This window comes from Anolis sagrei, chromosome 4, assembly GCF_037176765.1.
Source record: "Anolis sagrei isolate rAnoSag1 chromosome 4, rAnoSag1.mat, whole genome shotgun sequence".
Lineage (NCBI taxonomy): Eukaryota > Metazoa > Chordata > Lepidosauria > Squamata > Dactyloidae > Anolis > Anolis sagrei.
In genome coordinates, this window is record NC_090024.1 from 4159405 (window position 1) to 4185207 (window position 25803).

Consider the following 25803-nt stretch of genomic DNA (forward strand, 5'->3'; position numbering starts at 1 on the left):
ACCAGCAGGCATTTACAGGCACCATATATGTTCAACAGCAAAAACAGACATTTGGGTGGTTCGCTTTATGCCCTCGATCATGTCTCCCTGCGGATATACCTGTAACGCAATGGCTACCCGGATGAGGTCTGTGACCACTTCTTCATTCGCCAGTTCGATTGTGATCAGCGCCAGGGACGTATAGAGCAGCTCAAAATTCTTGTGCACGTTGTCCTCTTCTTTGCAGCTCAGGTAGATGTGGCGATACAGTTGCTGGCCGTGCTAAAAAGACAAGAAAAAGTCAAGCAGTGCAGGAACAGAGGGCCATTTCTCTTTTGTTAAGTGTTTTTATTGTTTTATCATATGAACATATGCTCTTGTTACATCTAGGATAGACTAATGCAATGCACTCTACGTGGGGTTGCCTTTGAAGACTGCTCGGAAGGATCAAATAGTCCAACGAGAGGCAGCCAGGTTAATAACTGGGGCGGCATACAGGGAGTACACAACTCCCATGTTAACACCAGCTCCACTGGCTGCCGATTTGCTACCGGGCACAATTCAAAGTGCTGGCTTTGGCCTAAAAACCTCTAAATGGCCCCGGCCCAAATCACCTGTCCGAACGCATCTCCACCTATGAACCATCGCAGCGATTAAGATCCTCCGGGGAGGCCCTGCTTTCCGTCCCGCCATTGTCACAGGCGCAACTGGTGAGGACGAGAGACAGGGCCTTCTCGGTGATTGCTCCCCAGCTATGGAACTCCCTTCCTGGTGAGATCAGGTCAGCCCCCTCCCTCCTGTCCTTTAGAAGGATGGTCAAAACTTGGCTGTGGGACCAAGCTTTCAGGACAGGGCAATAAAGCAGCAATAGGAAAGATGACCAGGTTAATTAGATTTGACGTGAATGACTAGGACGGTTTTAAATGGTGTATTTTAATATTTTGATAAGTGTTTTAATGTTTATGTATGTATATAAGAATGTGTGTCCCGGCATTGAATGTTTGCCGTATATATGCTGTGCTCTGCCCTGAGTCCCCTTCAAGGTGAGAAGGGCGGAATATCAATGCTTAAAATAAAATAAATAAATAAATAATGAAGTAAAGAAAGTGGAAAAAGAAATCTAGAAATTGTGTTTTCTTTACATTAAAGTGGGAGAACATTTGCTTGTATAGAAAGTAGGAAAAAGAGAAACAAGAGGAGAGAAGAGGAAGAAAGAGAGAGAAAAAGAAGAATAAAATAAAATAAGAAAAAAAATGAAAAACTATAAAACTGTTAAAAAGTAAAAAAATAAAAAAATTGTTGACTTCCTTCTTGCTTTTGATGGTCATTAAGTTTATTTGGAGTTAATATTACAATTGTTCTGCTTCCCCTCCGTCTTCTTCTTTTTCTTTAAGATTGAAAGTCTTCAGCAAATGAGATCTACAGTGGTCCACTCTCTGGTTACATCCCGTATAGACTACTGCAACGCTCTCTACATGAGGTTGCCTCTGAAGACTGCCCGGAAGCTGCAATTAGTCCCAACGAGCGGCAGCCAGATTACTAACAGGAACGAGGTACAGGGAGCATACTACCCCTCTGCTGCGTCAGCTCCACTGGCTGCCAATTAGCTTCCGAGCACAATTCAAAGTGCTGGTGTTGACCTATAAATCCATAAACGACTCCGGCCCAGTTTACCTGTCCGAACGGATTCTCCCCTATGAAACATCAAGGTTGTTAAGATCTTCTGGAGGGGCCCTGCTCTTGGTCCCACCACCTTCGCAATCGCGTTTGGTGGGGACGAGGGACAGGGCCTTCTCGGTGGTGGCCCCTCGGATCTGGAACTCTCTCCCCTTCCCTCCTGACCTTTAGAAAGTTGGTGAAAACCTGGCTCTGGAATCTGGCATTTGATGAGTGAGGCGATGGCTTTTGACCAAACGGGCGGATGGGGATGAATAGTGATTTTTATGCTAACGACTTGGCTTTATATAATTATATGTGTTTATATTAGTGTATTATTGATGTGATGTTTTTAAACTATTGTGTATGAACCCCCTTGTTGTAAACCGGCCTGAGTCCCTCGTTGGAGGTGAGAAGACGGGTATATAAAAGTTCTAAATAAATAAATATTTTCATCTGTTTTAAGTAGTCTTTTACAAGGTCCCATTTGGTTTCTTTCTTCGGTAAGCCTTGTTTAGATGAAAACCAATAGGTAAATCTATCCATGTTCATAATCTTGAACACTTTGTTCAGCCAGTCTTCTTTTTTCGGTATTTCTTCTTGTCTCCAGTTCCTGGCGTACACTATTCTAGCTGCAGTGACCAACAGAGGCAGATTTCAAGCTCTAGGGTGACAAGGTGCTATATGGACCTATGATCTAACTGTGCACAAATCCTCCACTTATGTTCATGCATAAATCGAGAACTGAGAGCGTAATTTCAGTTCAGGTTTTAAGGGTTTTAGTGTTGCATTCCAAGACAGGAAGCACTTCTGTACTTAACCACCGGACTCCAGTCCAATGTAAATCAGCAAAGCAGTTTGTTGAAGAATATACAAAAAGCAGTTCAGCAAAATAGTAAAAACATCAAAGTCGAAATGTATGCAATAGTCCATAAGATTCAAGGTACAAGAGTTGCATAAAAAACCAGGAATGCAAAAGAATGTAATGCACAAAATTCAAGAACAATCCTTTAAACTTGGAAGCATGGAACATGAACAACTGGAAACATGAATCTAGAATTCCCTTAGCAAGCTTGACTAGGACTTGACAAAAGATGTTGCTTCAACTCCAACGCTGACCAGACTGCTGAAAAATCCCTTTGGTCTTTCTAATAAAGCCATGAAATCATTCCGCTTTCCCTGGCGAACTGATAACAGCTTTTTTTTTTTCTAACAAGCGCTGTGACCTTCGTCGAGTCTGTGAATCAGCTTGGAGTTCGCGAAAACTATGTTTCCTATCTACCAGCTGCCTATTACAGGGAAAACCAGCTGATCCCCAACCCATCTAAAACACAGACATGTGCCTTTCATCTCAAGAGCAGAGAAGCATCCCGAGCTCTGAGGATTATTACCTGGGAAGGAACCCCACTGGAGCATTGCAGTGCACCCAAATACCTGGGAGTCACTCTGGACCGTGCTCTGACCTACAAGAAGCACTGCCTGAACATCAAGCAAAAAGTGGGCGCTAGAAACAACATCATACGAAAGCTGACTGGCACAACCTGGGGATCACAACCAGACACAGTGAAGACATCTGCCCTTGTGCTATGCTACTCTGCTGCTGAGTATGCATGCCCAGTGTGGAACACATCTCACCACGCTAAAACAGTGGATGTGGCTCTTAATGAAACATGCCGCATTATCACAGGGTGTCTGCGCCCTATACCACTGGAAAAATTACACTGTCTAGCCGGTATTGCACCACCTGACATCCGCCGGGAAGTAGCAGCCAATAGTGAAAGGACCAAGGCAGAGACATCTGCAGCCCATCCCCTGTTTGGGTATCAGCCAGCACGTCAACGACTTAAATCTAGAAATAGTTTTTTAAGATCTACAGAGACACTCACTGGAACACCTCAGCAAGCGAGAGTCCAAAAGTGGCAGGCCCAAACCCAGAACCTCAACCAATGGCTGATACCCAATGAGAGACTCCCCCCTGGGCACACAGAGGACTGGGCGACCTGGAAGGCACTGAACAGACTGCGCTCTGGCACCACGAGATGCAGAGCCAACCTTCAGAAATGGGGCTACAAAGTGGAATCCTCGACATGCGAGTGCGGAGAAGAGCAAACCACTGACCACCTGTTACAATGCAACCTGAGCCCTGCCACATGCACAAGGGAGGACCTTCTTGCAGCAACACCAGAGGCACTCCAAGTGGCCAGATACTGGTCCAAGGACATTTAATCAACTCTCATACTCACAAATTCTGTAATCTGCTTGTTTGCTTTGTTTCTGTTAGAAATGTAATATAATTTGACTGGTTGTTCTGACACGACAAATAAATAACACCAACAGTCAACAACAGAGGGAGAGGGAAGCTTCAGAAGTTCCCCCTGTCCCATTTGGAGGTTTTTTAGCGTATTGCGCGGTCGCGTCCGCCATTAACGAATCAATTCGTTATTGTTTCGTAATTGTTTTGTAATTTCCGAAATTTCGTAAATATCGAACTTTTTAAAAGAAAAATTTCTGAATTCTTTTAAATAACGAAACGCAAAAAAACCCTAAAAACGAATCGAATTTAGAAACAAATTTTTCCGTGGTTGGACAGCCCTATTTCCTATCTACCAGCTCATTACCCTTCCCACCTGGCAGTTCATCCTCTGAACTCATTTCTTTAGAGAAATATTTATTTGGGCCTCTCTTTGGAATGTGATCTTCATTTTCACTAAACTAGGAGAAACAGAACGCTCAATTTCAGGACTTAAAATCACATGCTGGCTCACAGGTTCAGCAGGCCCAGAAATCCCATGATCCATTTCCTCAGTGGCATTAGGCACAATCAATGGCTGAATTACAACATGCAGAAATGATGAAAACAAGCTAAAGTCCACATGACATTACCTTCTTCATGAAGCTCACATCTTGCCGTGAAATCTTGTCCCGTTTGATCTTCAGATCAGATACATCAGGTATTATCCTAGTAATTGAATACACAAAGGTTGCTTAATGCAATAGCCTCAACAATAATCAGCTATGGAAATCATATCATCATATCATATTTAATTACTTATTAATCGCCCTCCATCCGAGATGCTCTAGGCGATTTACAAGCTAAATTGTAAGAGATAAAAATACATACATACAAAAATTAATATTAACATAGATCAAATGCTCTAGTGAAAAGCCAGGCCTTAAGTGCTAGAGTAAAAGGTCCTAAGTCATGAGGTGTGTATATCTGTGGAATGTCCAGGGTGGGAGAAACTGCTAGGTCAATAAACATTAACACCTACCTCAAACAAGAGTTCTTTCTCCCACTCTGACATTCCACAGATGTTGTTGTTCATTCGTTCAGTCGTCTCCGACTCTTCGTGACCTCATGGACCAGCCCAGGCCAGAGTTCCCTGTCGGCCGTCACCACCCCCAGGGTCTCCTTCAAGGTCAGTCCAGTCACTTCAAGGATGCCATCCATCCATCTTGCCCTTGGTCGGCCCCTCTTCCTTTTGCCTTCCACTTTCCCCAGCATCATTGTCTTTTCTAGGCTTTCCTGTCTCCTCATGATGTGGCCAAAGTGCTTCCACTTTCCCTCTAGTCTCCTTCCCTCCAGTGAGCAGTTGGGCTTTATTTCCTGGAGGATGGACTGGTTGGATCTTCTCGCAGTCCAAGGCACTCTCAGAACTTTCCTCCAACACCACAGCTCAAAAGCATCTCTCTTCCTTCGCTCAGCCTTCCCTAAGGTCCAGCTCTCACATCCGTAGGTTACTTCCACAGATATATAACCCCAATTTCCTAGTTTCCAACAGACCTCACAACCTCTGAGGAGGCCTACCAGAGATGTAGGTGAAACGTCAGGAGAGAATGCTTCTGGAGGATGGCCATACAGCCCGGAAAACTCACAACAACCCCGTGAATTAGTTTCATCCCACAATATATTGTGTTTCATTTAGGCAGTGATAACGCCCATGACCATCAATAGAAGATATTTTAGCTATCTTCCCCTCTAGCAAGCCTTGCAAATGATTATTGATTACACTGTGTGGCAAGCTTTTTTTTTCCTGGGTTCTATTGGTTCTATCATAAAAACACAGAAAAAAGTCTATTAAACTGCAAAAACTTTGTGTAGAAGGGACATCTTGCAGCACATGTTGCTCTAGTTTTTCAATAACTATCTCTTTGAATCTCAGCCAACTGAACCTAGTTTGTGGAAGTCACAAAAACAACATTCCTGGAGTGGAACAACTCCTTTCAAAGTAAGGACTGCACAATTAAACAGGAAACTACACTTTCAAACCAGGAACAGATTTTTTTTTCCCAAATTCAGTTTATATGGTGTTATCAGTAAATCTTGGCCTTTTATATCAATTTTATTTACCGTATTTTCCAGCGTATAAGACGACTTTCTAAACCAGAAAAATCATCTCAAAAGTGGGGGCGGGGGTCGTCTTTCATGTCAGGTATAGCAGCATAACAATGTATTTATTTATTTATTTATTTACAGCTTTTATATTCCGCCCTTCTCCTCACCCCACAGGGGACTGAGGGCGGATTACAGTGTACACATATACGGCTAACATTCAATGCCAATTTTTGACATACAAACATATACAGACATACACAGAGGCTATTTAACTTTTTCTGGCCGCCAGGGGAGCTGTCGCTTTCCTCGTCCATCTGCGACGCTGATGAAGCACTTCCGCATTCCCCGCATGCTTCCCCACTGGAATGCTTTGCTGGAGTCTTCTTTATGGCCTCATAAATCAGTTAATTTAGCCTCCCCACACTTTTTAAGGTGGTACCTAATTTTCCTGCTTGACAGATTGCAACTGTCTTTCGGGTTGCAAAGGTCGACAACAGGCTACACACAATTGGTTGGAAACCCACTCCAACCCGGGCTGGCTTCGAACTCATTACCTTTTGGTCAGAATGATCTTAATGCAGCTGACACTCAGCCAGCTGCGCCACAATCCTGGTGTATTAAATAAATCCCTGTTGGACCATTGCTTTCCTGATAGAGGGGTAGCCTTATATGGCGAATATTTCCCAAACTCTACATTTTAACTGGAAAAGTTGGGGGTTGTCTTGTACGCCCAGTTGTCTTATATGCTGGAAAATATGGTATACCTGGAGTCCTGTAAAATTTGCTTGGGCAAAAGGGGGCTGCGAGAGAGAAAGTGTAAGAAGAGCACACAAATCGTTGCATGTGTAGAGCAATACTTTTAACATCTTAAATTAGAAGAATGTACCTTCAAGAACAAATGGTCATTTTGTTTTACTATCTCAGCTTAATAAGGATGTCCTGTGCAAGGCGTTATGTACAACTGGCTTCCTACCTGATGCCTCGAAGCTTTGCCCTGTTATCATGACGATCAATGAGATTGTGCAGTATTTCCAGGACGAGTTGCCGGAGCTCACAGTCCTCTGTGAGAGACGGGGACAGCAAAGGGTCCAGAAACGGGGCCGAGAGGACCGTCGCCATGCTTTTGGCGTTGTAGCCGGATGTGACCTGTAAAGAAATGCACACAACGGATCCTGAGACCAAAGCATCTGGGAGCCAGGTTGCTCCCCAACCGGGCTCAGCAGCCTATCCCATCAGACTCTCTTCCAAACGTTTCTGGCCCAATTTACCTGCCCGAATGCAACCTTACAGGACTTTAAGATTGTTCGGGGAGGCCCTGCTCTCGATCCTGCCTTCATCACAAGCACGTTGGGCGGGGACGAGAGACAGGGCCTTCTCAGTGGTGGCCCCTCGGCTATGGAACACCCTCCCTAAGGAGATTAGATCGGCTCCCTCACTCAAAGACAAGTTAAGTCATGGTTGTTTGAGCAAGCATTTACAAATGCAGAGTAACTGACATATTATCATACACAGTTGCTCCCCCTCAATGTTTTTTGTTCCCAGAGTAGTCTGACATGGTGGTTGTGAGAGTGGTCCAGCATTTCATAGAATCATAGAATCAAAGAGTTGGAAGAGACCTCATGGGCCATCCAGCCCAACCCCATTCTGCCAAGAAGCAGGAATATTGCATTCAAATCACCCCTGACAGATGGCCATCCAGCCTCTGCTTAAAAGCTTCCAAAGAAGGAGCCTCCACCACACTCCGGGGCAGAGAGTTCCACTGCTGAACGGCTCTCACAGTCAGGAAGTTCTTCCTAATGTTCAGATGGAATCTCCTCTCTTGTAGTTTGAAGCCATTGTTCCATTGCATCCTAGTCTCCAAGGAAGCAGAAAACAAGCTTGCTCCCTCCTCCTCCCTGTGGCTTCCTCTCACATATTTATACATGGCTATCATATCTCCTCTCAGCCTTCTCTTCTTCAGGCTAAACATGCCCAGTTCCCTAAGCCGCTCTTCATAGGGCTTGTTCTCCAGACCCTTGATCATTTCTGTGTTCTCAAATAATATGCTGTGTCCAGGTTGGTTCATCAGGTGCTCTGCTATGGCACCTGATGAACTGCACAGAGAAGCCATTGGAATCCACAAGAAGCATGTGGACAATTTCAACAGAAAGGAGGAAACCATGAACATGAACAAAATCTGGCTACCAGTATTAAAAAAAACCTCTAAAATTACAACAGCAAAACAACAGAGAGGAAACAATCAGGCACATCTAATCACCTCTCAACAAAAGATTGCCCCAGGCACTGCCAGGCCATCAAATGCTCATCAAGGTGGTCAGTTAAAACATTCACACCAAGCTCCTACAGACAAGAATTCTTTGTCCACAGATATATAAACCCCTTTTTCCTAGTCAGTTGAAACATTCACCCCTAGCTCCAACAGACAAGAGTTCTTTGCCCCACCAAGGTCTTTCCACAGATATATAAACCCACTTTCCTAGTTCCAATAGACCTCACTACCTCTGAGGATGCTTGCCATAGATGCAGGTGAAACGTCAGGAAAGAATGCCTCTAGAACATGGCCATAAAGCCCGAAAAACCTACAACAACCCAAAACTAAGACTCAGTTTAGCCCTCTTCTAGGTAGAATTCAGGCCTGATTTGATCTCAGACCTATTTATTTGGCTTTCTAGACATTCAAGGGATCTGTAGAACCCTTCTCCAGATGTACTGCAACCACCACCATTCTTGGCCCAAGGATTGGGGGAAGCCAGACAGCACTGTCTATACCACTGAACATGGACACTTTGTGCCACTAAGCCCTGCCATGGAATCGAGCTTACCATCAGCAAAGACCGCAGCAACATGATCTGAATCCTCCTGGTTCCCTGTTCTCTGCAATGAGAGAAAAGCAAGGCAAATATAATAGAGTTCAGAAGCAGAGAAAATCACCCAAGGTTCGGCTCACTATTCTCATGAGTGGATGGATGAATGAAATTGTATGACTGGGGTCTGGATAATCGCCTATTTATTATTTATTTCAGACATTTATATCCCGTCCTATCTTGACCTCCGCAGAGGGACTCAGGGCGGCTGACAACAAAAACATATACATCTTAGGTAAAAACAGTATAAAACATTATAAAAACATCATAAAAACAGTAAAACATTAGAACAATCACCAGAATTAAATCGTCGTCCTACACATAGTCCTTTCGAGTCCATCAGAGTCCATTAAACCATAGTTCTACCATCATGTTGGTCTAGTATGCAAAGGCCTGATCCCACAGCCAGGATTTCACCTTTTTCCAGAAGTTCAGGAAGGAAAATTTTCACTTGGGAGGGAATTCCATAGGTGAATGGCCACCACAGAGGAGGCCCTGTCTCTTGTCCCCACCAACCACAATTGCGATGGTGGGGAAACAGCGAGCAGGGTCTCCCCAGACGATCTTAAAGTCCTAAGTGGACTATTCCGGTCTGCCATGTTGAAGACACTGCCTCGTTCCAAGATGGTGATGAATACTAATGTGAATAGTATGCGTGGGAGTGAATGCTGAGTACACGTGAATGTTTCTCTTTGTCTGTGTGATCAATATAGCTATTATAAAACCAGTACTGGGTCTGTGTGTCTACTTCTTTACCTGGAAGTGCCTAAGACAACCTGTCCCATTGAAAACAGATTAAAGAACATTTTTAAGGTTCGGAAAGTATTCATGACACTATAACACTACACATGTTTGCTGAGGGTGAAGAGCTCTTCCTCTGGAAATGGCAGCAAGATGGCTGCTAACCACTCACCCTTGGCAAGCCATAATCTACTGGCAAGTTACCCCCGTCTCTCAATTACCCGGCCAACAAAGAACACTGGTTCTTCTTCCTGTGTTTGTCTACTGGACACCACTGTCTGCCTGTCTGTCTATCTAGCTAAAAGTCGAAATATGTTTGTTTGTCTGACTGTTTGTACCACAAAGTCTATTGCTAGGTGAAGTGCCCTCTGCAATGTCACTGGGAAAGAAAGGTGACAACGGTTCAGGACCTGCCTATCTGCGCAACCGCTTCCTCCCCTATGAGCCCACGCAATCCTTAAGATCTTCTGGGGATGCCCTTCTCTCGCTCCCGCCCTCGTCTCAAGCACGATTGGTGGGGATGAGGGAAAGGGGATTCTCGGTGTTGGCCCCTTGCCTCTGGAACTCCCTCCCCAGGGAGATCAGGCTGGTGCCTTCCCTAGTCACATTCCGCAAGGAATTAAAAACATGGATGTTTTGTTGTGCATTTGACTGACGACCCCATGACATACAGCCAGTATCGCAACCTAATTATCATTCAACCTGAATTTCCTATATTATATTACTATTCAGATTTTGTAAGTCAAACTGAATTATTTCTGATCCTGTTAGATTGCTCTGTTTTAATGATATTTCCTATGCTATTATACATTGTCATCCACCTTGTTGAACCAATTGCTCTTTAATCAGCCAATATTTTGGCCTCCCCCCTTTTTTTCACATTAGTTCTTTTGTTGCTTGATGCCTGTCTATTATTGTTATGTTGTTTTGTGCTTTTTAAACTGAATTTTGCTCTGCTTTTAATTGTATGTTCCCTGGGCTTTGCCCCATATAAGCCACCCCGAGTCTCTTCGGGGAGATGGAGGCGGGGTAGAAAAATAACCTTCCTCCTCCTCCTTCATGTGTATGAGATGAAGCGAAGATGGGAGGAGAAAGGCCTTATAGCAAGGTAGGCCTTCTATAAGCTGGAGAATGAATGAAGGAAGGAAGGAAGGAAGGAAGGAAGGAAGGAAGGAAGGGAGGGAGAGAGAGAGAGAGAGAGAGAAAGAAAGAAAGAAAGAAAGAAAGAGAAAGAAAGAAGGGAGGGAGGGAGGGAGGGAGGGAGGGAGAAAGAAAGAAAGGAAGGAAGGAAGGAAGGAAGGAAGGAAGGAAGGAAGGAAGGAAGGGGGGAGGGAGGGAGGGAGGGAGGAAGGAAGGAAGAAGAGGGGAAGAAATAAAAAAGAGGGAAAGAGAGAGAAGGGACGAGGGCAGAGCCCCCCTGACACCTGGGAAATATCAGGTATATGGATACTAATAAAAGAAAAGTGAAGATGCCCAATTTCAAGATCCACCTGTTGACACCCACAATAGGAAGTGTAACATCCCTGACAATGGCTCACATTTTATTTGTTGATACCGGTTAGTTTCCTGGATGGCAGAGAACACTTCTTGGCCTGAGGGCAGATGTAAGGCCCGTGACTGTGTTACATATTCAGCACTGAAATAGTGGCTGTCAAAGTATTTTTCTAATGGCTTGGCAAAACAACCAGAACAACAACAACAACTTTATTTTTGTATCCCACCACCATCTCCCTGAAGGGACTTGGGGCATCTTACATAGGGACAAGTCCAATCAAACATAGAATTAAAACATAGCACAGTAAAATTTCTAAAAACATCATAAAAAAACATGAAAACACCATAAAATAACACCATCAATCAACCCATAGGCTGACGTGGTAATCAAACCTATTCCTCAAGAGATGAAAGCACAAACCAGTGGATTTAAATTTTCCAAATAAACATTGGAAATAAATAAACTATAAGAGCTTCTTGAGAGTTGGAATAGAGTGGTTCAGAGTGTGGGAGAGTCTCCATCTTTGGAAGTCTGTAAATAGAGGTTAAGTGGACATCTCTTGGGAGGGTTTCAATTGTGTATTCCTGCAACTAGTGAATTCTAACCTGTATTTTATTGGTGAATTTTAATCTGCATTTTACCTGGGTGTATCTGTTGTGTGTGTTTTAATAGTATTCAGCTTTATCTTGCTGCTTTAAACAAGTTGGACCCTGCCTTGAGCCACAAGGAGAGGTGAGGAAGAAATAATAATAATAATAATAATAATAATAATAATAATAATAATATTCCAGCATATATATCTTGTTTGCTGTTACATACTGTGTTTTTGTGTCAGTAAAATAATAATAATAATAATAATAATGCAAGAGGTTGGACTAAATGGCCCTTGAAGTCCATTCCAAGAAATGATGAATTGGTGAATTTTAATCTGCATTTTATCTGGGTATATCTGTTATGCGTATTTTAATAGTATTCAGAGGTGAGTAAGAAATAAATAATAACAATAACAATAAAAAATCCAGCATATATATCTTGTTTACTGTGACATACTGTGTTTTTGTGTCAGAATAATAATAATAATAATAATAATAATAATAATAATGCAAGAGGTTGGACTAAATGGCCCTTGAAGTCCATTCCAAGTAATGATCTTAAAATCCTACCCTTCAGGCCTCTTCCGCAACTGGACAATTCCATTCACTACCAACTAAAAAACTTTTAAGTATTGCAAACAAGGCTAAATGAATGAAAGCCAGAAGGAAAGAGGAGATACAGACCCCAGCTGACTGGTGTCCAGCGTCTGTGACACCATCCCAAAGACAGGCACTTTCCCCATAATGAACATCATAATCTCAGAGCGCTGGTAATCTGGGAGGTTGCTTCCAAAGAAACCTAAAGAGTGGAAAAGAAAGAACAAACTGGAGACAAGATTCTGGGAATTCAAGGAGGCCACTGAGTACATCTCATTTAGTTTTGCAGCCCCCTTCATCTGTAATAATGGTTGCTCTTTGTGTTATCTGAGCCACTCATCCAATTGAGGCAATTTTTCCCAACTACCAAAACTACTCTATTTACTCAAATCTAATGCTCACCTCTTTGGGTTAAATTACCTCGCTAAAATTAGGGTAGATTTGCATCATATGGTGAGCAAAAAGGGGAAGCTGCTTCAGAAGCTGCACCTAGAGCTCCTCTTTGAGGGACAACCATTTCTAATTCAATGACTATGGCTCAATGCTATGGGATCCTGGGATTTGTAATTTAGTTAGGCACCACCTTCATTGGCAGGGAAGGCCTTGTCAAACTGAAGCACTCATGACTCCGTAGCATTAAACCAAGGCCCTTAAAATGTGTTCATTCGACAACATAGATGCACTCCAAGGTTTTATTTTCCGTTGCTGGAAACTAAATGACAAAAAGTGCACTTTTTCCACTGTGCATTACATTTGGCATCAAATCCTTTTTTGCTTTCAGGATTTTGAAAATTCAGACGCGCACTAGATTCAATGGCATATTAGACTCAAGTCAATTCAGTATTGTTTACGAAGCTGTAAACTAGAACTGGATCCAAGGCCTCGTTTTTTGTCATTGCCCATCCCACAATAGATTTGGCACTTCATTGTGAGTAGTATTTATTTAAAGTTCTCTATTACATCTGAATTAAGGAAATGTGTCTTAATGCAAGTTGGCAAAGCTAGGAGAGTGACAAGTAAGTTGAGAGATCTTAGCTTATTAAGATGGTCTGTGAAATGACATTTATTTATTTATTTATTTATTTATGACATTTCTATGCCTCCCTTCTCACCCCGAAGGGGACTCAGAGCAGCTTTCAAGATATATATACAGATTATATATTATATTAGCATAGTACAATATCAGTATTATATATTACTATATTGTACTATGCTATTATATTGTAATATTACATGTAATAAAAAATATAATTATAATATCATATTAAGCCAGAGTTCCTTTATTTGGATGGCACCAGCACAACTCCAATTCAAAGTGGTGTGAAAAAATGCACATAAGTGCTAAAAACCAAGCCCTGGACTTGTACCTAATGCAGATTCCTGGCTTCACATACCCATTTGGTGGCTTACACTTGGGAGTGAGACACACTATGGGTGCATCTACACACAAAATACATATACACAGACTGGGCCACAGCAACGCGTGGCAGGGGACGGCTAGTAACAACAACAACAACAACAACAACAACAATACTATTATTTTTACCCCACCACGATTTCCCCAAGGGGACTCAGGGTGGCTTACATGAGGCCAAGCCCAGCAATTACAAAATTAATTACAGAATTAATGCTGATTGACATCACTTTAACTGCCATGGCTCAATGCTATGGCACCCTGGAAGTGGTAGTGGAAAAGGACGGAAAGATCAACTTCAGAAGACTGGATGATGATGTGGGAATGAATAGAAATAGAGAAATTAAGAATAATGTTGTGGGATAAATCATTGGATACATTCTTAGAAGAAAATTAATATATCAATATATATCAGAGGGAAAGGTTTGATGGACAGGTTTGGAGGTATAAACTGCTGGGATTCTGAATAGTTAATGTTAAAACAAGCAGAAGTAAACAATTTTCTGGGCATCAGGTGGAGGAAAAATGTCAAACTATAGATTAGGCATGGGCAAACTTGGGCCCTCCAGGTGTTTTGGACTTCAAGTCCCACAATTCCTAACAGCCGGTAGGCTGTTAGGAATTGTGGGACTTGAAGTTCAAAACACCTGGAGGGCCCAAGTTTGCCCATGCCTAATCTATAGTTTAACTGACAAAAGGGAGGCAGGAAACATATGTATATATGTTTGTAGTTTGAGGGACTCACCAATGGTTTGGATGATGGCGTTCTGCACGATCTTCTCGTCGTTCTCCTTGGAGTGAACGGAAAGGTCAACAGCGCTCCCTTCGGAGCCCCGGCGGCTGCCCAACTCAAAGTCCACACTGAGGCTCAGGTGCTTCAGCAGCGTGTTGAACACCTCCAGGACCGTGGGGCCTGCACCAAAGGGGACAAAGGAATGGAGTGAGTGCCTTGAGGACAACAAGAGTCCAAAGCACACTGCTGCCGAGCCTAAAATCCTGCCTGCAACTGTCTAAAAGCTTCTCCACTTTCTCTGTGGATTTTGGAGCAGAACAACAAGACACAGGTAGGCCACAAGAGGCAGGAAAGATAACTGACTCTAAATAGTGGCCTTCATGTCGATGTGGCTTGGCCTCATGTAAGCCACATTGAGTCCCTTGGGAAGATGGTAGCGGGGTACAAATAAAGTTATTATTATTATTATTATTATTATTATTTTATTTTGACTATTTTGTTGGGAGGTGGGGGAGTGCTATAGCTGGAACCTTCTGTAGGTGAAGCATATATACCATTAGCATATATATCCAGTGTTGCCTGTATATGCATTTCCTTTGTGGCTTTCTTTTTTCCCCCTTTGTTCCCCTCTTACACCTTTATCCCTTCTTTCTTCTCTTCCTTCCCCTTTTCTGTTCCTTTGCTCCCCTCCCCTCATACTGCTCACCTACAAAGCCCTAAACGTTTTGGGACCTGCCTACCTGCGTGACCGCATCTCCGTTTATGAACCCACGTGTTCTCTTCGTTCATCCGGAGAGGTCCTGCTCGCGATCCCACCAGCGTCGCAGGCGCGTCTGGTGGGGACGAGGGACAGGGCCTTTTCTGTGGTGGCCCCCCGACTTTGGAACACCCTCCCCAAGGATATTAGACAAGCCCCTACACTGGCAGTCTTCAGGAAGAGTTTGAAGACCTGGCTGTTCCGGTGTGCCTTTCCAGAATAGGAACTCCAGCAATATGTCCCACAAGCACTTTACCAGAGATTTAAGACTGTCTGCACATTGCACTTACCCCAAAATCCTGTATTTCACCTGTAATACTCAGCACTTTTTAACCTGTACCCTTTACATTCGGCCGGCCCTAGTTTTATTGTGTCATGGTGTATTGTTTTATTGTTTACTGTTATTGCTTGATGTTTGACTGGCTTTATAATGCTATATGTATTGTTATGCTGTTGTTTTTATTGAGGCCTTGGCCTTTGTAAGCCGCATCAAGTCCTTCGGGAGATGTTAGCGGGGTACAAATAAAGATAATAATAATAATAATAATAATAATAATAATAATAATAATACTTTTCTTACATTCTTTTCCTTCTTTCGCTCTTTTCCCCATCCCTCTCTCCATCTTCCTCCCTCCCTTCCTTTCATGCACATGTCCCATAGCAGCATCCAAACAACCTCGCTCTCTTTCTTTCCCAATACCATCACAGAGGGACACTTTTCTTTCCCTCAACTCTGGGCCCAAAAGAGGTAATCGTAGAATCATAGAATCAAAGAGTTGGAAGAGACCTCATGGGCCATCCAGTCCACCCCCATTATGCCAAGAAGCAGGAATATTGCATTCAAATCACCCCTGACAGATGGCCATCCAGCCTCTGTTTAAAAGCTTCCAAAGAAGGAGCCTCCACCATACTCCGGGGCAGAGAGTTCCACTGCTGAACAGCTCTCACAGTCAGGAAGTTCTTCCTCATGTTCAGATGGAATCTCCTCTCTTGTAGTTTGAAGCCATTGCTTCACATCCTAGTCTCCAGGGAAACAGAAAACAAGCTTGCTCCCTCCTCCCTGTGGCTTCCTCTCACATATTTATACATGGCTATCATATCTCCTCTCAGCCTTCTCTTCTTCAGGCCAAACATGCCCAACTCTTTAAGCCACTCTTCATAGGGCTTGTTCTCCAGAACCTTGATCATTTTTGTCGCCCTCCTCTGGACACATTCCAGCTTGTCAATATCTCTCTTCAATTGTGGGGCCCAGAATTGGACACAATATTCCAGATGTGGTCTAACCAAGGCAGAATAGAGCATGGGGAGCATGACTTCCCTAGATCTAGACACTATGCTCCTCTTGATGCAGGCCAAAATCCCATTGGCTTTCTTTGCCGCCACATCACATTGTTGGCTCATGTTTAACTTCCTGTCCACGAGGACTCCAAGATCTTTTTCACACGTCCTGCTCTCGAGCCAGGCGTTATCCCCCATTCTGCCTCTTTGCATTTCGTTTTTTCTGCCAAAGTGGAGTATCTTGCATTTGTCCCCGTTGAACTTCATTTTGTTAGTTTTGGCCCATCATCTCTCTCATCTGTCAAGATCGTTATCGTTTTGAATCCTGCTCCTGTCCTCTGGAGTATTGGCTCTCCCTCCCAATTTGGTGTCGTCTGCAAACTTGATGATCCTGCCTTCTAGCCCTTCATCTAAGTCATTAATAACCGCTTTGAGTTGCCCAAGGGCTGAGAAAAGCGGTATATAAATGAAGTAAATAATAAATAAATAAATAAAGATCCTGAACAGGACCGGGCCCAGGACGGAGACCTCCTGATGGTACACTGCTCGTCACTTCTTTCCAGGATGAAGAGGAAGCCTTGGGGAGAATCACCCTCTGGGTTTGTGTTATCAGTGGCTATCTTTTTCAATATTAATAACACAAGAGTAGTGCTGACGACAAGTAGAAGCACAAAGGAACACAAACAATGAATGAAACCACAGACAACAGCAAATATTTTCCAAAGAAACAATTCTGTTAAAGGAGCCAAGGGTCTCCTGTCCTCCCTCTGAATTCTGAATTCAAAATCTAGAGCAAAAGACTCCATTTGCTTCAATAAAACAAGGCCTAAGTCAAAATCAGACTAACAATAGTCCTACAGGTCAATGGAGACTCCACCTCAGACATCAGAAGAGCTGCAAGACAACCGAGAAGAAGCCACGAGAGTCAAGACGAAGACCCACCCAGAGGAAAAGTGTTCTTGCCAGACATCAAGGGAACCACTGACCGCAGAGGGAAGCTGAGGAGGAAACACAACAGACAAACTATCTCCAGACCCACCAAGAAAATCCAACCAGTGCTACGTTCAGCAAAGGACAAGAGGGATCCTCTCACTTCTGCAGGAGTCTACCGTGGACCATGCAGCTGTGGACAAGTCTCCATAGGGACCACCAAACGCAGTGTGGCCCAAACACAAATCAAGGAACATGAAAGGCATGGCAGACTACATCAACCAGAGAAGTCAGCCATAGCAGAGCACCTGATGAACCAACCTGCACAAAACAGATTATTGGAGAACCCAGAAATGCTGGACCACTGTCACAACCACCATGTCAGACTACACAGAGAAGCCACTGAAATCCACAAGCATGTGGAGAATTCCAACAGAAAGGAGGAAACCATGAAAATGAACAAAATCAGGCTACCAGTATTTAAAAAACTCTAAAATTACAACAGCAAAACAACAGAGAGAAAACAAACAAGGACATCTAATCACCTCTCAACCAAAGTTTGCTCCAGGCACTGTCAGGCCATTATATGCTAATCAAGATGGTCAGTTAAAACATTCACACCTAGCTCCAGCAGACAAGAGTCCTTTGTCCCACCCTGGTCATTCCATAGATATATAAACCCTTTTTCCTAGTTCCAACAGACCTCACTACCTCTGAGGATGCTTGCCATAGATGCAGGCAAAACATCAGGAGAGAATGCCTCTGGACCATGGCCATATAGCCCGAAAAAACCTACAACAACCCAGTGATTCCGGCCATGAAAGCCTTCGACAATACAGTGGCTATCTTTTTCAATATTAACAACACAAGAGTAATGCTGATGACAAGTAAAAGCACAAAGGAACACAGACAATGAATGAAACCACAGGCAAAAGCACACATTTTCCAAAGAAAACAATTCTGTTACAGGAGCCAAGGGTCTCCTGTCCTCCCTCTGATTTCCGAATTCAAAATCTAGAGCAAAAGAAGCCATTTGCTTCAATAAAACAAGGCCTAAGTCAAAATCAGACTAATAATAAATATATCAGTTGGTCAGCAGTTCAATCACAATGGCCAGCTAGTGAGGACTAATCAAACATTTTTAAAAACACAGCCAAAAAAAACCAGTATATCAAATGCAAAAAAAAACAAACACAGCTCTCACTGAAGAATCACCTGCTTTTAGGTGATCATCAACTGTTTACTTATGGAGTGAGGAATATGGATGTCCTTACCATCTGGGTAACTCATTTCCCTGCCTTTCTTCTTGAAGGTTAAACACAAAGCACCATCGTGACAAAGTCCTTCCCCAGGCTCCATTTAGGGAGCCAAGATTCACCCAAGCTGGTCCCCGTCTCTCAGCACAATGTTTTTTCTGCTTGCTTCTCCCTGCCGCTGCCGCTGCTTTGTCTTTGAGCACCCGACTCCTTCTTGCCCAATCTATGCTGGGCTACTCTCAAATCTACCGATCCTGCCTTCCATGGCAGCAATTAGTCCTTCCACACTGTCATTATTCCCTTGAGAATGCCTGCCCTCAGAGGACAGATGGCAACTGAGTCACACGTCTGTTTACTAGGAAGGACGGCTTCCTGTCACAACCCAATGACAAGGATAAATGAGCCTCAGCCGCATCAGAACCCCAGAGCTGTCCAAAGGAGACACTGTCAATATGATTTAGTAGGGCTCCAAGAGATGAAAAAATACGTACAAATTCGACAATATATTTCAATTTTTGTAAAAAAAAAAAAAAAAAAAAGTAAAAAATATTTCTATTTTGAGCAGCCTCTTGGGCTCTTTTCTCAGGCCCTCCTCTTTCTCACCATCCTATCCTTCCTTCCTTCTCTTATCCTTCCTCCCCTCCCTTTCTCCTCCCTCCCTCCCATCTTTCCTTCCTTCCCTCTTTTCTCTCACCTTCCCTCTTTCTCCTCTCTCCCTCCCTTCCCTTTAGTTTTCCTTCCTTCCCTTTTCTCTCTCCTTCCGTCTTTCTCCTCTCCCTTCCACCCTTCCTTTCCTTTAGCCTTTCCTTCCTTCCCTCTTTCCTCCCTCCTTCCCTCTCCCTCTCTCATCCCTCCCTCCCTTCCTTCTAACCATCCTTCCTTCCTTTTAGTCTTTCCTTCTCTCTTTTCTCTCTCCTTCCCTCTTTCTCCTCCCTCCCTCCCTTCCCTTTAGTCTTTCCCTCCTTTGCTCTTTCCTCCTCCTTCCCTCTCCCTTTCTCATCCCTCCCTCCCTTCCATCCATCCATCCTTCCTTTTAGTCTTTCCTTCCTTCCCTCTTTTCTCTCTCCCCTCTTTCTCCTCTCTGCCTTCCTCCCTCCTTTTCCTTTAATCTTTCCTTCCTTCCCTCTTTCCTCACTCCTTCCCTCTCCCTTTCTCGTCCCTCCCTTCCTTTTAGTCTTTCTTTCCTTCCCTCTTTTCTCTCTCCTTCCCTCTTTCTCCCTCCCTTCCCTTTAGTCTTTCCCTCCTTCCCCCTTTCCTCCCTCCTTCCCTCTTCCTTTCTCATCCTTCCCTCCCTCCCTTCCTTCCTTCCATCCATCCTTCCTTCCTTTTAGTCTTTCCTTCCGTCCCCCTTTTCTCTCTCCCCTCTTTCTCCTCTCCTTTCCTCCCACCCTTTCCTTTAGTCTTTCCCTCCTTCCCTCTTTCCTCCCTCCTTTCCTCTCCCTTTCTCATCCCTCCCTTCCTTCCATCCATCCTTCCTTTTAGTCTTTCCTTCCTTCCCTCTTTTCTCTCTCCCCTCTTTCTCCTCTCCCTTCCTCCCTCCCTTTCCTTTAGTCTTTCCCTCCTTCCCTCTTTCCTCCCTCCTTTCCTCTCCCTTTCTCATCCCTCCCTCCCTTCCATCCATTCTTCCTTCCTTTTAGACTTTCCTTCCTTCCCTCTTTTCTCTCTCCCTTCTTTCTCCTCTCTCCCTCGCTCTCTCCCTTTCCTTTAGTCTTTCCTTACTTCACTCTTTTCTCCCTCCTTCCCTCTCCTTTTCTCATCCCTCCCTTCCTTCGTTTTAGTCTTTCCTTCCTTCCCTCTTTTCTCTCCCCCTCTTTCTCCTCCCTCCCTCCCTTTCCTTTAGTCTTTCCTTACTTCACTCTTTCCTCCCTCCTTTCCTCTCCCTTTCTCATCCCTCCCTTCCTTCCTTCCTTCCATCCTCCCTTCCATTCCTTCCCTCTTTTCTCTCCTTCCCTCTTTCTCCTTTCTCCCTCCGTTCCCTTTAGTCTTTCCCCCCTTCCCCCTTTCCTCCCTCCTTCCCTCTCCCTTTCTCATCCTTCCCTCCCTCCCTTCCTTCCTTCCATCCATCCTTCCTTTTAGTCTTTCCTTCTCTCTTTCCTCCCTCCCTCCCTTCCACCCTTCCTTCCTTCCATCTTTCTCTTCTTCCCTCCCTCCCTCCCTTCTCTTTTTCCTTCCTCGTGGGGGATATTTAGCTGGGAGAAGAGACTGTTGGGAGGGAACATGAGAACCACATTTCAAGATTTCAAAGGGTGTCCCATTGAGGAGGAGGAAGGAGGGGGAAAAATGACTTTCTGCTGCTCTAAAGACCAGGGCACAAGGAAGCAATGGTTTCACATGGCAAGGAAAGAGATTCGACTGAAAAAAAATAGGAAGAACTTCCTGGAGAGAGGCATAGGTTGCCTGGGAGTATGGTGGAGTCTCCTTCTCTGGAGGCTTTTTCTCAGAGGCTGTCTATCGGGAGTGCTTTGATTGTGTCTCCTTGCATGGCAGGAGGTTGGACTGGATGGTCTTGGGTATCTTTTCCAGCTCTAGCATTCTAGGATTCTATATCAGGAGTAGACAAGATGATATCTCGTGGATACACTTTTGCTATCCCATCTACCATCTTATCCTGACCAAGGCCAACCCTTTTGGGATCCAAATGTTTCTGGTGATTCCTTCACTTTCTGCCTCCGAAAGAAAAGAGAGAGGAAAGGGTAGAAAGGGGGCTTGGGGAGAACCCCCTTCCTCCTGGCCCGCCCACCCCACTCCAGCCCACCATGCAGCCCCCAAGTTAGAGAGTTTGCCCATGCCCGATTTAGAGGCTGGGCCCAGCTTTGCATTATTCAATTAATAATATAAATTAATAATAATATAAATTAATAATAATAATTTTGTGCGACCGATAGCATAGATCTCCTGGGTATTTAAGCAATGCACACACGCACAGCCTTTATCGTCATAAGACAACAAAATCACAATACAGATATACACAACAAGAGGTAGTCACACGTAAAAAGAAAACATACTTAAAAGTTACTAATCTCAAGGATAAAAATTGCAAAACTCTCACAGAAGAATGCATCAAAGTTGTTCAGAAGATAATGGAATTTTATAATACCCTTGCCATTGAGAACACTGTGAAAAAAATTGAATTCCTATATTTCATCCGTATATTATCATATAGTAGAGGCCAAGATGAAGTCCTTTGGCCACATCATGAGAAGAAAGGAAAGCTTAGAGAAGACAATGATGCTGGGGAAAATGGAAGGAAAAAGGAAGAGGGGCCGACCAAGGGCAAGATGGATGGATGGCATCCTTGAAGTGACTGGATTAACCTTGAAGGAGCTGGGGGTGGTGACGGCCGACAGGGAGCTCTGGCGTGGGCTGGTCCATGAGGTCACAAAGAGTCAGAAACGACTGAACGAATGAACAACAATTATCATATTCAGGACAAACAAAGAATGATGAAATGCTTCAATAGAATCATAGAATCATAGAGTTGGAAGAGACCTCAATGGCCATCCAGTCCAACCTCTTTCTGCCAAGAAGCAAGAAAACTGCATTCAAAGCACCCCTGACAGATGGCCATCCAGCCTTTGTTTAAAAGCTTCCAAAGAAGGAGCCTATACCACACTCCTGGGCAGAGAGTTCCACTGCTGAACAGCTCTCACAGTCAGGAAGTTCTTCCTCATGTTCAGATGGAATCTCCTTTCTTGTAGTTTGAAGCCATTGTTCCATTGCATCCTAGTCTCCAGGGAAGCAGAAAACAAGCTTGTTCCCTCCTCCCTGTGGCTTCCTCTCACATATTTATACATGGCTATCATATCCTCTCTCAGCCTTCTCTTCTTCAGGATAAACATGCCCAGCTCTTTAAGCCGCTCCTCATAGGGCTTGTTCTCCAGACCCTTGATCATTGTAGTCGCCCTCCTCTGGACACATTCCAGCTTGTCAATATCTCTCTTGAATTGTGGTGCCCAGAATTGGACACAATATTCCATGTGTGGTTTAACTAAGGTGGAATAGAGCATGCGGAGCATGACTTCCCTGGATCTAGACACTAGGCTCCTATTGATGTAGGCCAACATCCCGTTGGCTTTTTTTGTAGAGGCCAAGTTACAAGAACAAACACTTTTCTATATGTCCCCTCCAAAAGAGCCAATGGCAACACGTTATATCTTCCAGTTGACAAAGCTCTCCTCTGGGTGGGATGAATCAAAATGGGAAGATATGCTGCTAGGACTCCACGCTCGCATGGAATCAAGGACATAGTAGGGGACCAAGTTGTCTTTGTGCCAAGAACTGGATTATGGAAGTCAAGATCCAAGACTTGCAGGCTTCCGCATTTGTGAGCATTAAGAGCGCTTGCAAGGACAGGCCAGTCGCTTCAATATTTATGAGAACCAAAGAATACCATTCTGGACAGCTGATGAACCAATCTGGACACAGCATATTATTGGAGAACACAGAAATGCTGGACCACTCTCACAACCACCATGTCAGGCTACAAAGAGAAGCCACTGAAATCCACAAGAAGCATGTGGACAATTTCAACAGAAAGGAGGAACCATGAAAATGAACAAAATCTGGCTACCAGTATTGAAAAACTCTAAAATTAGAACAGCAAAACAACAGAGAGGAAACAATCGGGGACATCTGATCACCTCTCCACAAAAGATTGCCCCAGGCACGGCCAGGCCATCAAATGCTCATCAAGGTGGTCAGTTGAAACATTCACACCTAGCTCCAACAGACAAGAGTTCTTTGTCCCACCCTGGTCATTCCACAGATATATAAACCCATTTTCCTAGTTCCAATAGACCTCACTACCTCTGAGGATGCTTGCCATAGATGCAGGCGAAATGTCAGGAGAAAATGCCTCTAGAACAGTGTTTCTCAACCTGGGGGTCACAAAGGGGTTTCAAAGGGGTCGCCAAAGACCATCAGAAAACACAGTATTTTCTATTGGTCATGGGGGTTCTGTGTGGGAAGTTTGGCCCAATTCTATCATTGGTGGGGTTCAGAACACTCCTTGATTGTAGGTGAACTATAAATTCCAGTATCTATAACTCCCAAATGTCAAAGTCTATTTTCCCCAAACCCCATCAGTGTTCACATTTGGGCATATTGAGTATCCATGCCAAGTTTGGTCCAGATCCATCATTGTTTGAACCCACAGTGCTCTCTGGATGTAGGCAAACTACAACTCCCAAAATCAAGGTCAATGCTCACCAAACCCTTCCAGTATTTTCTGTTGATCATGGGAGTTCTCTGTGCCAACTTTGGTTCAATTCCATTGTTGGTAGGGTTCAGAATGCTCTTTGTTTACATGTTAACTATAAATCGGCTTGGGGAGCTGGGCATGTTTAGCCTGAAGAAGAGAAGGCTGAGAAGAGATATGATAGCCATGTATAAATATGTGAGAGGAAGCCACAGGGAGGAGGAGGGAGCAAGCTTGTTTTCTGCTTCCTTGGAGACTAGGACGCAATGGAACAATGGCTTCAAACTACAAGAGAGGAGATTCCATCTGAACATGAGGAAGAACTTCCTGACTGTGAGAGCCGTTCAGCAGTGGAACTCTCTGCCCCGGAGTGTGGTGGAGGCTCCTTCTTTGGAAGCTTTTAAGCAGAGGCTGGATGGCCATTTGTCAGGGGTGATTTGAATGCAATATTCCTGCTTCTTGGCAGAATGGGGTTGGACTGGATGGCCCTTGAGGTCTCTTCCAACTCTTTGATTCTATGATTCTATGACAGTTACATGTGCTACCTTGTGGTCAGTTAGGCTAGTTATCCCCTAATTGCCTAAAGTTATACTATATATTGCAATTATACATTTTTGTTATTTAAACTTTAAATATCGTGAAATTATGGGGTTTTTTTCAAAGTGACACACTACCCAAGTTATGCTCAGTTTTTGGGCGAATTTTGACACACCAAGCTCAAAAGGTTGCCCGTCACTGCTCTAGAACATAGCCGTATAGCCTGAAAACACCTACAACAACCCACTGAAATAAAATGACTTGATAACAGAGAGGAAATACAGTTATTGGCTGCATATATATTTTCAAGCATAATGTATACGCCTGAAAATAGCTATATTATTCTGCTTGAAAATGTATATACAGCCAGAATTGTATAGCTCTCACCCATGCCAATGTTTCAAGAGTGGTTTGACTTGTCTCCATGCACAGAACGGTGTAAGGCACTACCCATTCTCTCAAACTCACCAATGGACCCTTTGGCAGCAATGGCCACCGCCTCCAGAAGGACCTGGATGATGCCCGCCCGGACGCGAGGAGAGGCGCGTTTGCAGGTGTCGAGGTGCCTCAGGATTTCCTGAATCACGTGGTGGGAATACTGTGCCTGGAAGGAGAAGGAAACACACAGATCTGGTAATATATATGACTAGCTTTACCCGCCACGCGTTGCTGTGGCCAGCCTTCTCTCCTTCCCCTCATTTCCGTCCTTCCTTCCCTCACCCGCTTCTTTCCCTCCTTCCCGTTCCTCAACGTCCCCGATGGCGGCGTCCTTCTCTCCCTCTTTCTCTGCTTCTTTCACTCCTTCCTTCATTCCATTTTCTTCTTTCCTTTCTTCCTTCTCTACCTGTTTACTTCCTTCCTTAGCTGTTTGCTTTCATCCTTCCTTCTCCTTATTTCTTTCCTTCCCTGCGTCTTTCTCTCCTTCTTTCTCTTTTTCCTTTGCTGTGTCTTTCCTCCCTTCCCTTTTTTGTTTCCTTCTCTCCTCCTTCCTTCTGTACCTTTCCTTCCTCGTCCCTTTTTCTTTTCCTTCCTCTTTGTCTCTTTTCCTCCCTCTCTTTCTCTTTCCTTCCTTCCTTCGCTCTGTAGTTCCATACTTTCTTTTCTTTTTCTTTCTCCCTTTCTCTTCTTCATTTGCTTTCTTTCCTCCCTTGCCTTTTCTTCTGTCCTTCCTTCCTTCCTTTCCTTCGTTCCTACATCTTCCCTTCCGCTCCTTTCTTCTTCCTTCCTTCCTTCCTTTCTCCCTTCTTTCCCATGCTCCTACTCCCTCTTTCTTCTTTCTTTCCTACCTTTCTTCCCTCATAAACTTTCATAGAATCATAGAGTTGGAAGAGACCTCCTGGGCCATCCAGTCCAACCCCATTCTGCCAAGAAGCAGGAATATTGCATTCAAATCACCCCTGACAGATGGCCATCCAGCCTCTGTTTCAAAGTTTCCAAAGA

The 25803-nt window shown here is 44.0% G+C and overlaps 1 protein-coding gene across 1 annotated transcript in view; it reads right to left on the reverse strand.

Moving 5' to 3' along the window:
• The window catches only part of LOC132775170 (protein EFR3 homolog A), an 81857-nt gene that overhangs the window by 15186 nt on the left and 40868 nt on the right, over nucleotides 1-25803 (reverse strand). Inside the window, exons 10-16 of the mRNA XM_060776003.2 lie at nucleotides 24832-24967; nucleotides 14421-14588; nucleotides 12349-12463; nucleotides 8794-8845; nucleotides 6945-7117; nucleotides 4519-4594; nucleotides 100-261 (exon numbers count right to left, since the gene is read on the reverse strand). Coding sequence (XP_060631986.2) covers nucleotides 100-261; nucleotides 4519-4594; nucleotides 6945-7117; nucleotides 8794-8845; nucleotides 12349-12463; nucleotides 14421-14588; nucleotides 24832-24967 — 882 coding nt within the window. The remainder of the gene's footprint in view (nucleotides 1-99; nucleotides 262-4518; nucleotides 4595-6944; nucleotides 7118-8793; nucleotides 8846-12348; nucleotides 12464-14420; nucleotides 14589-24831; nucleotides 24968-25803) is intronic.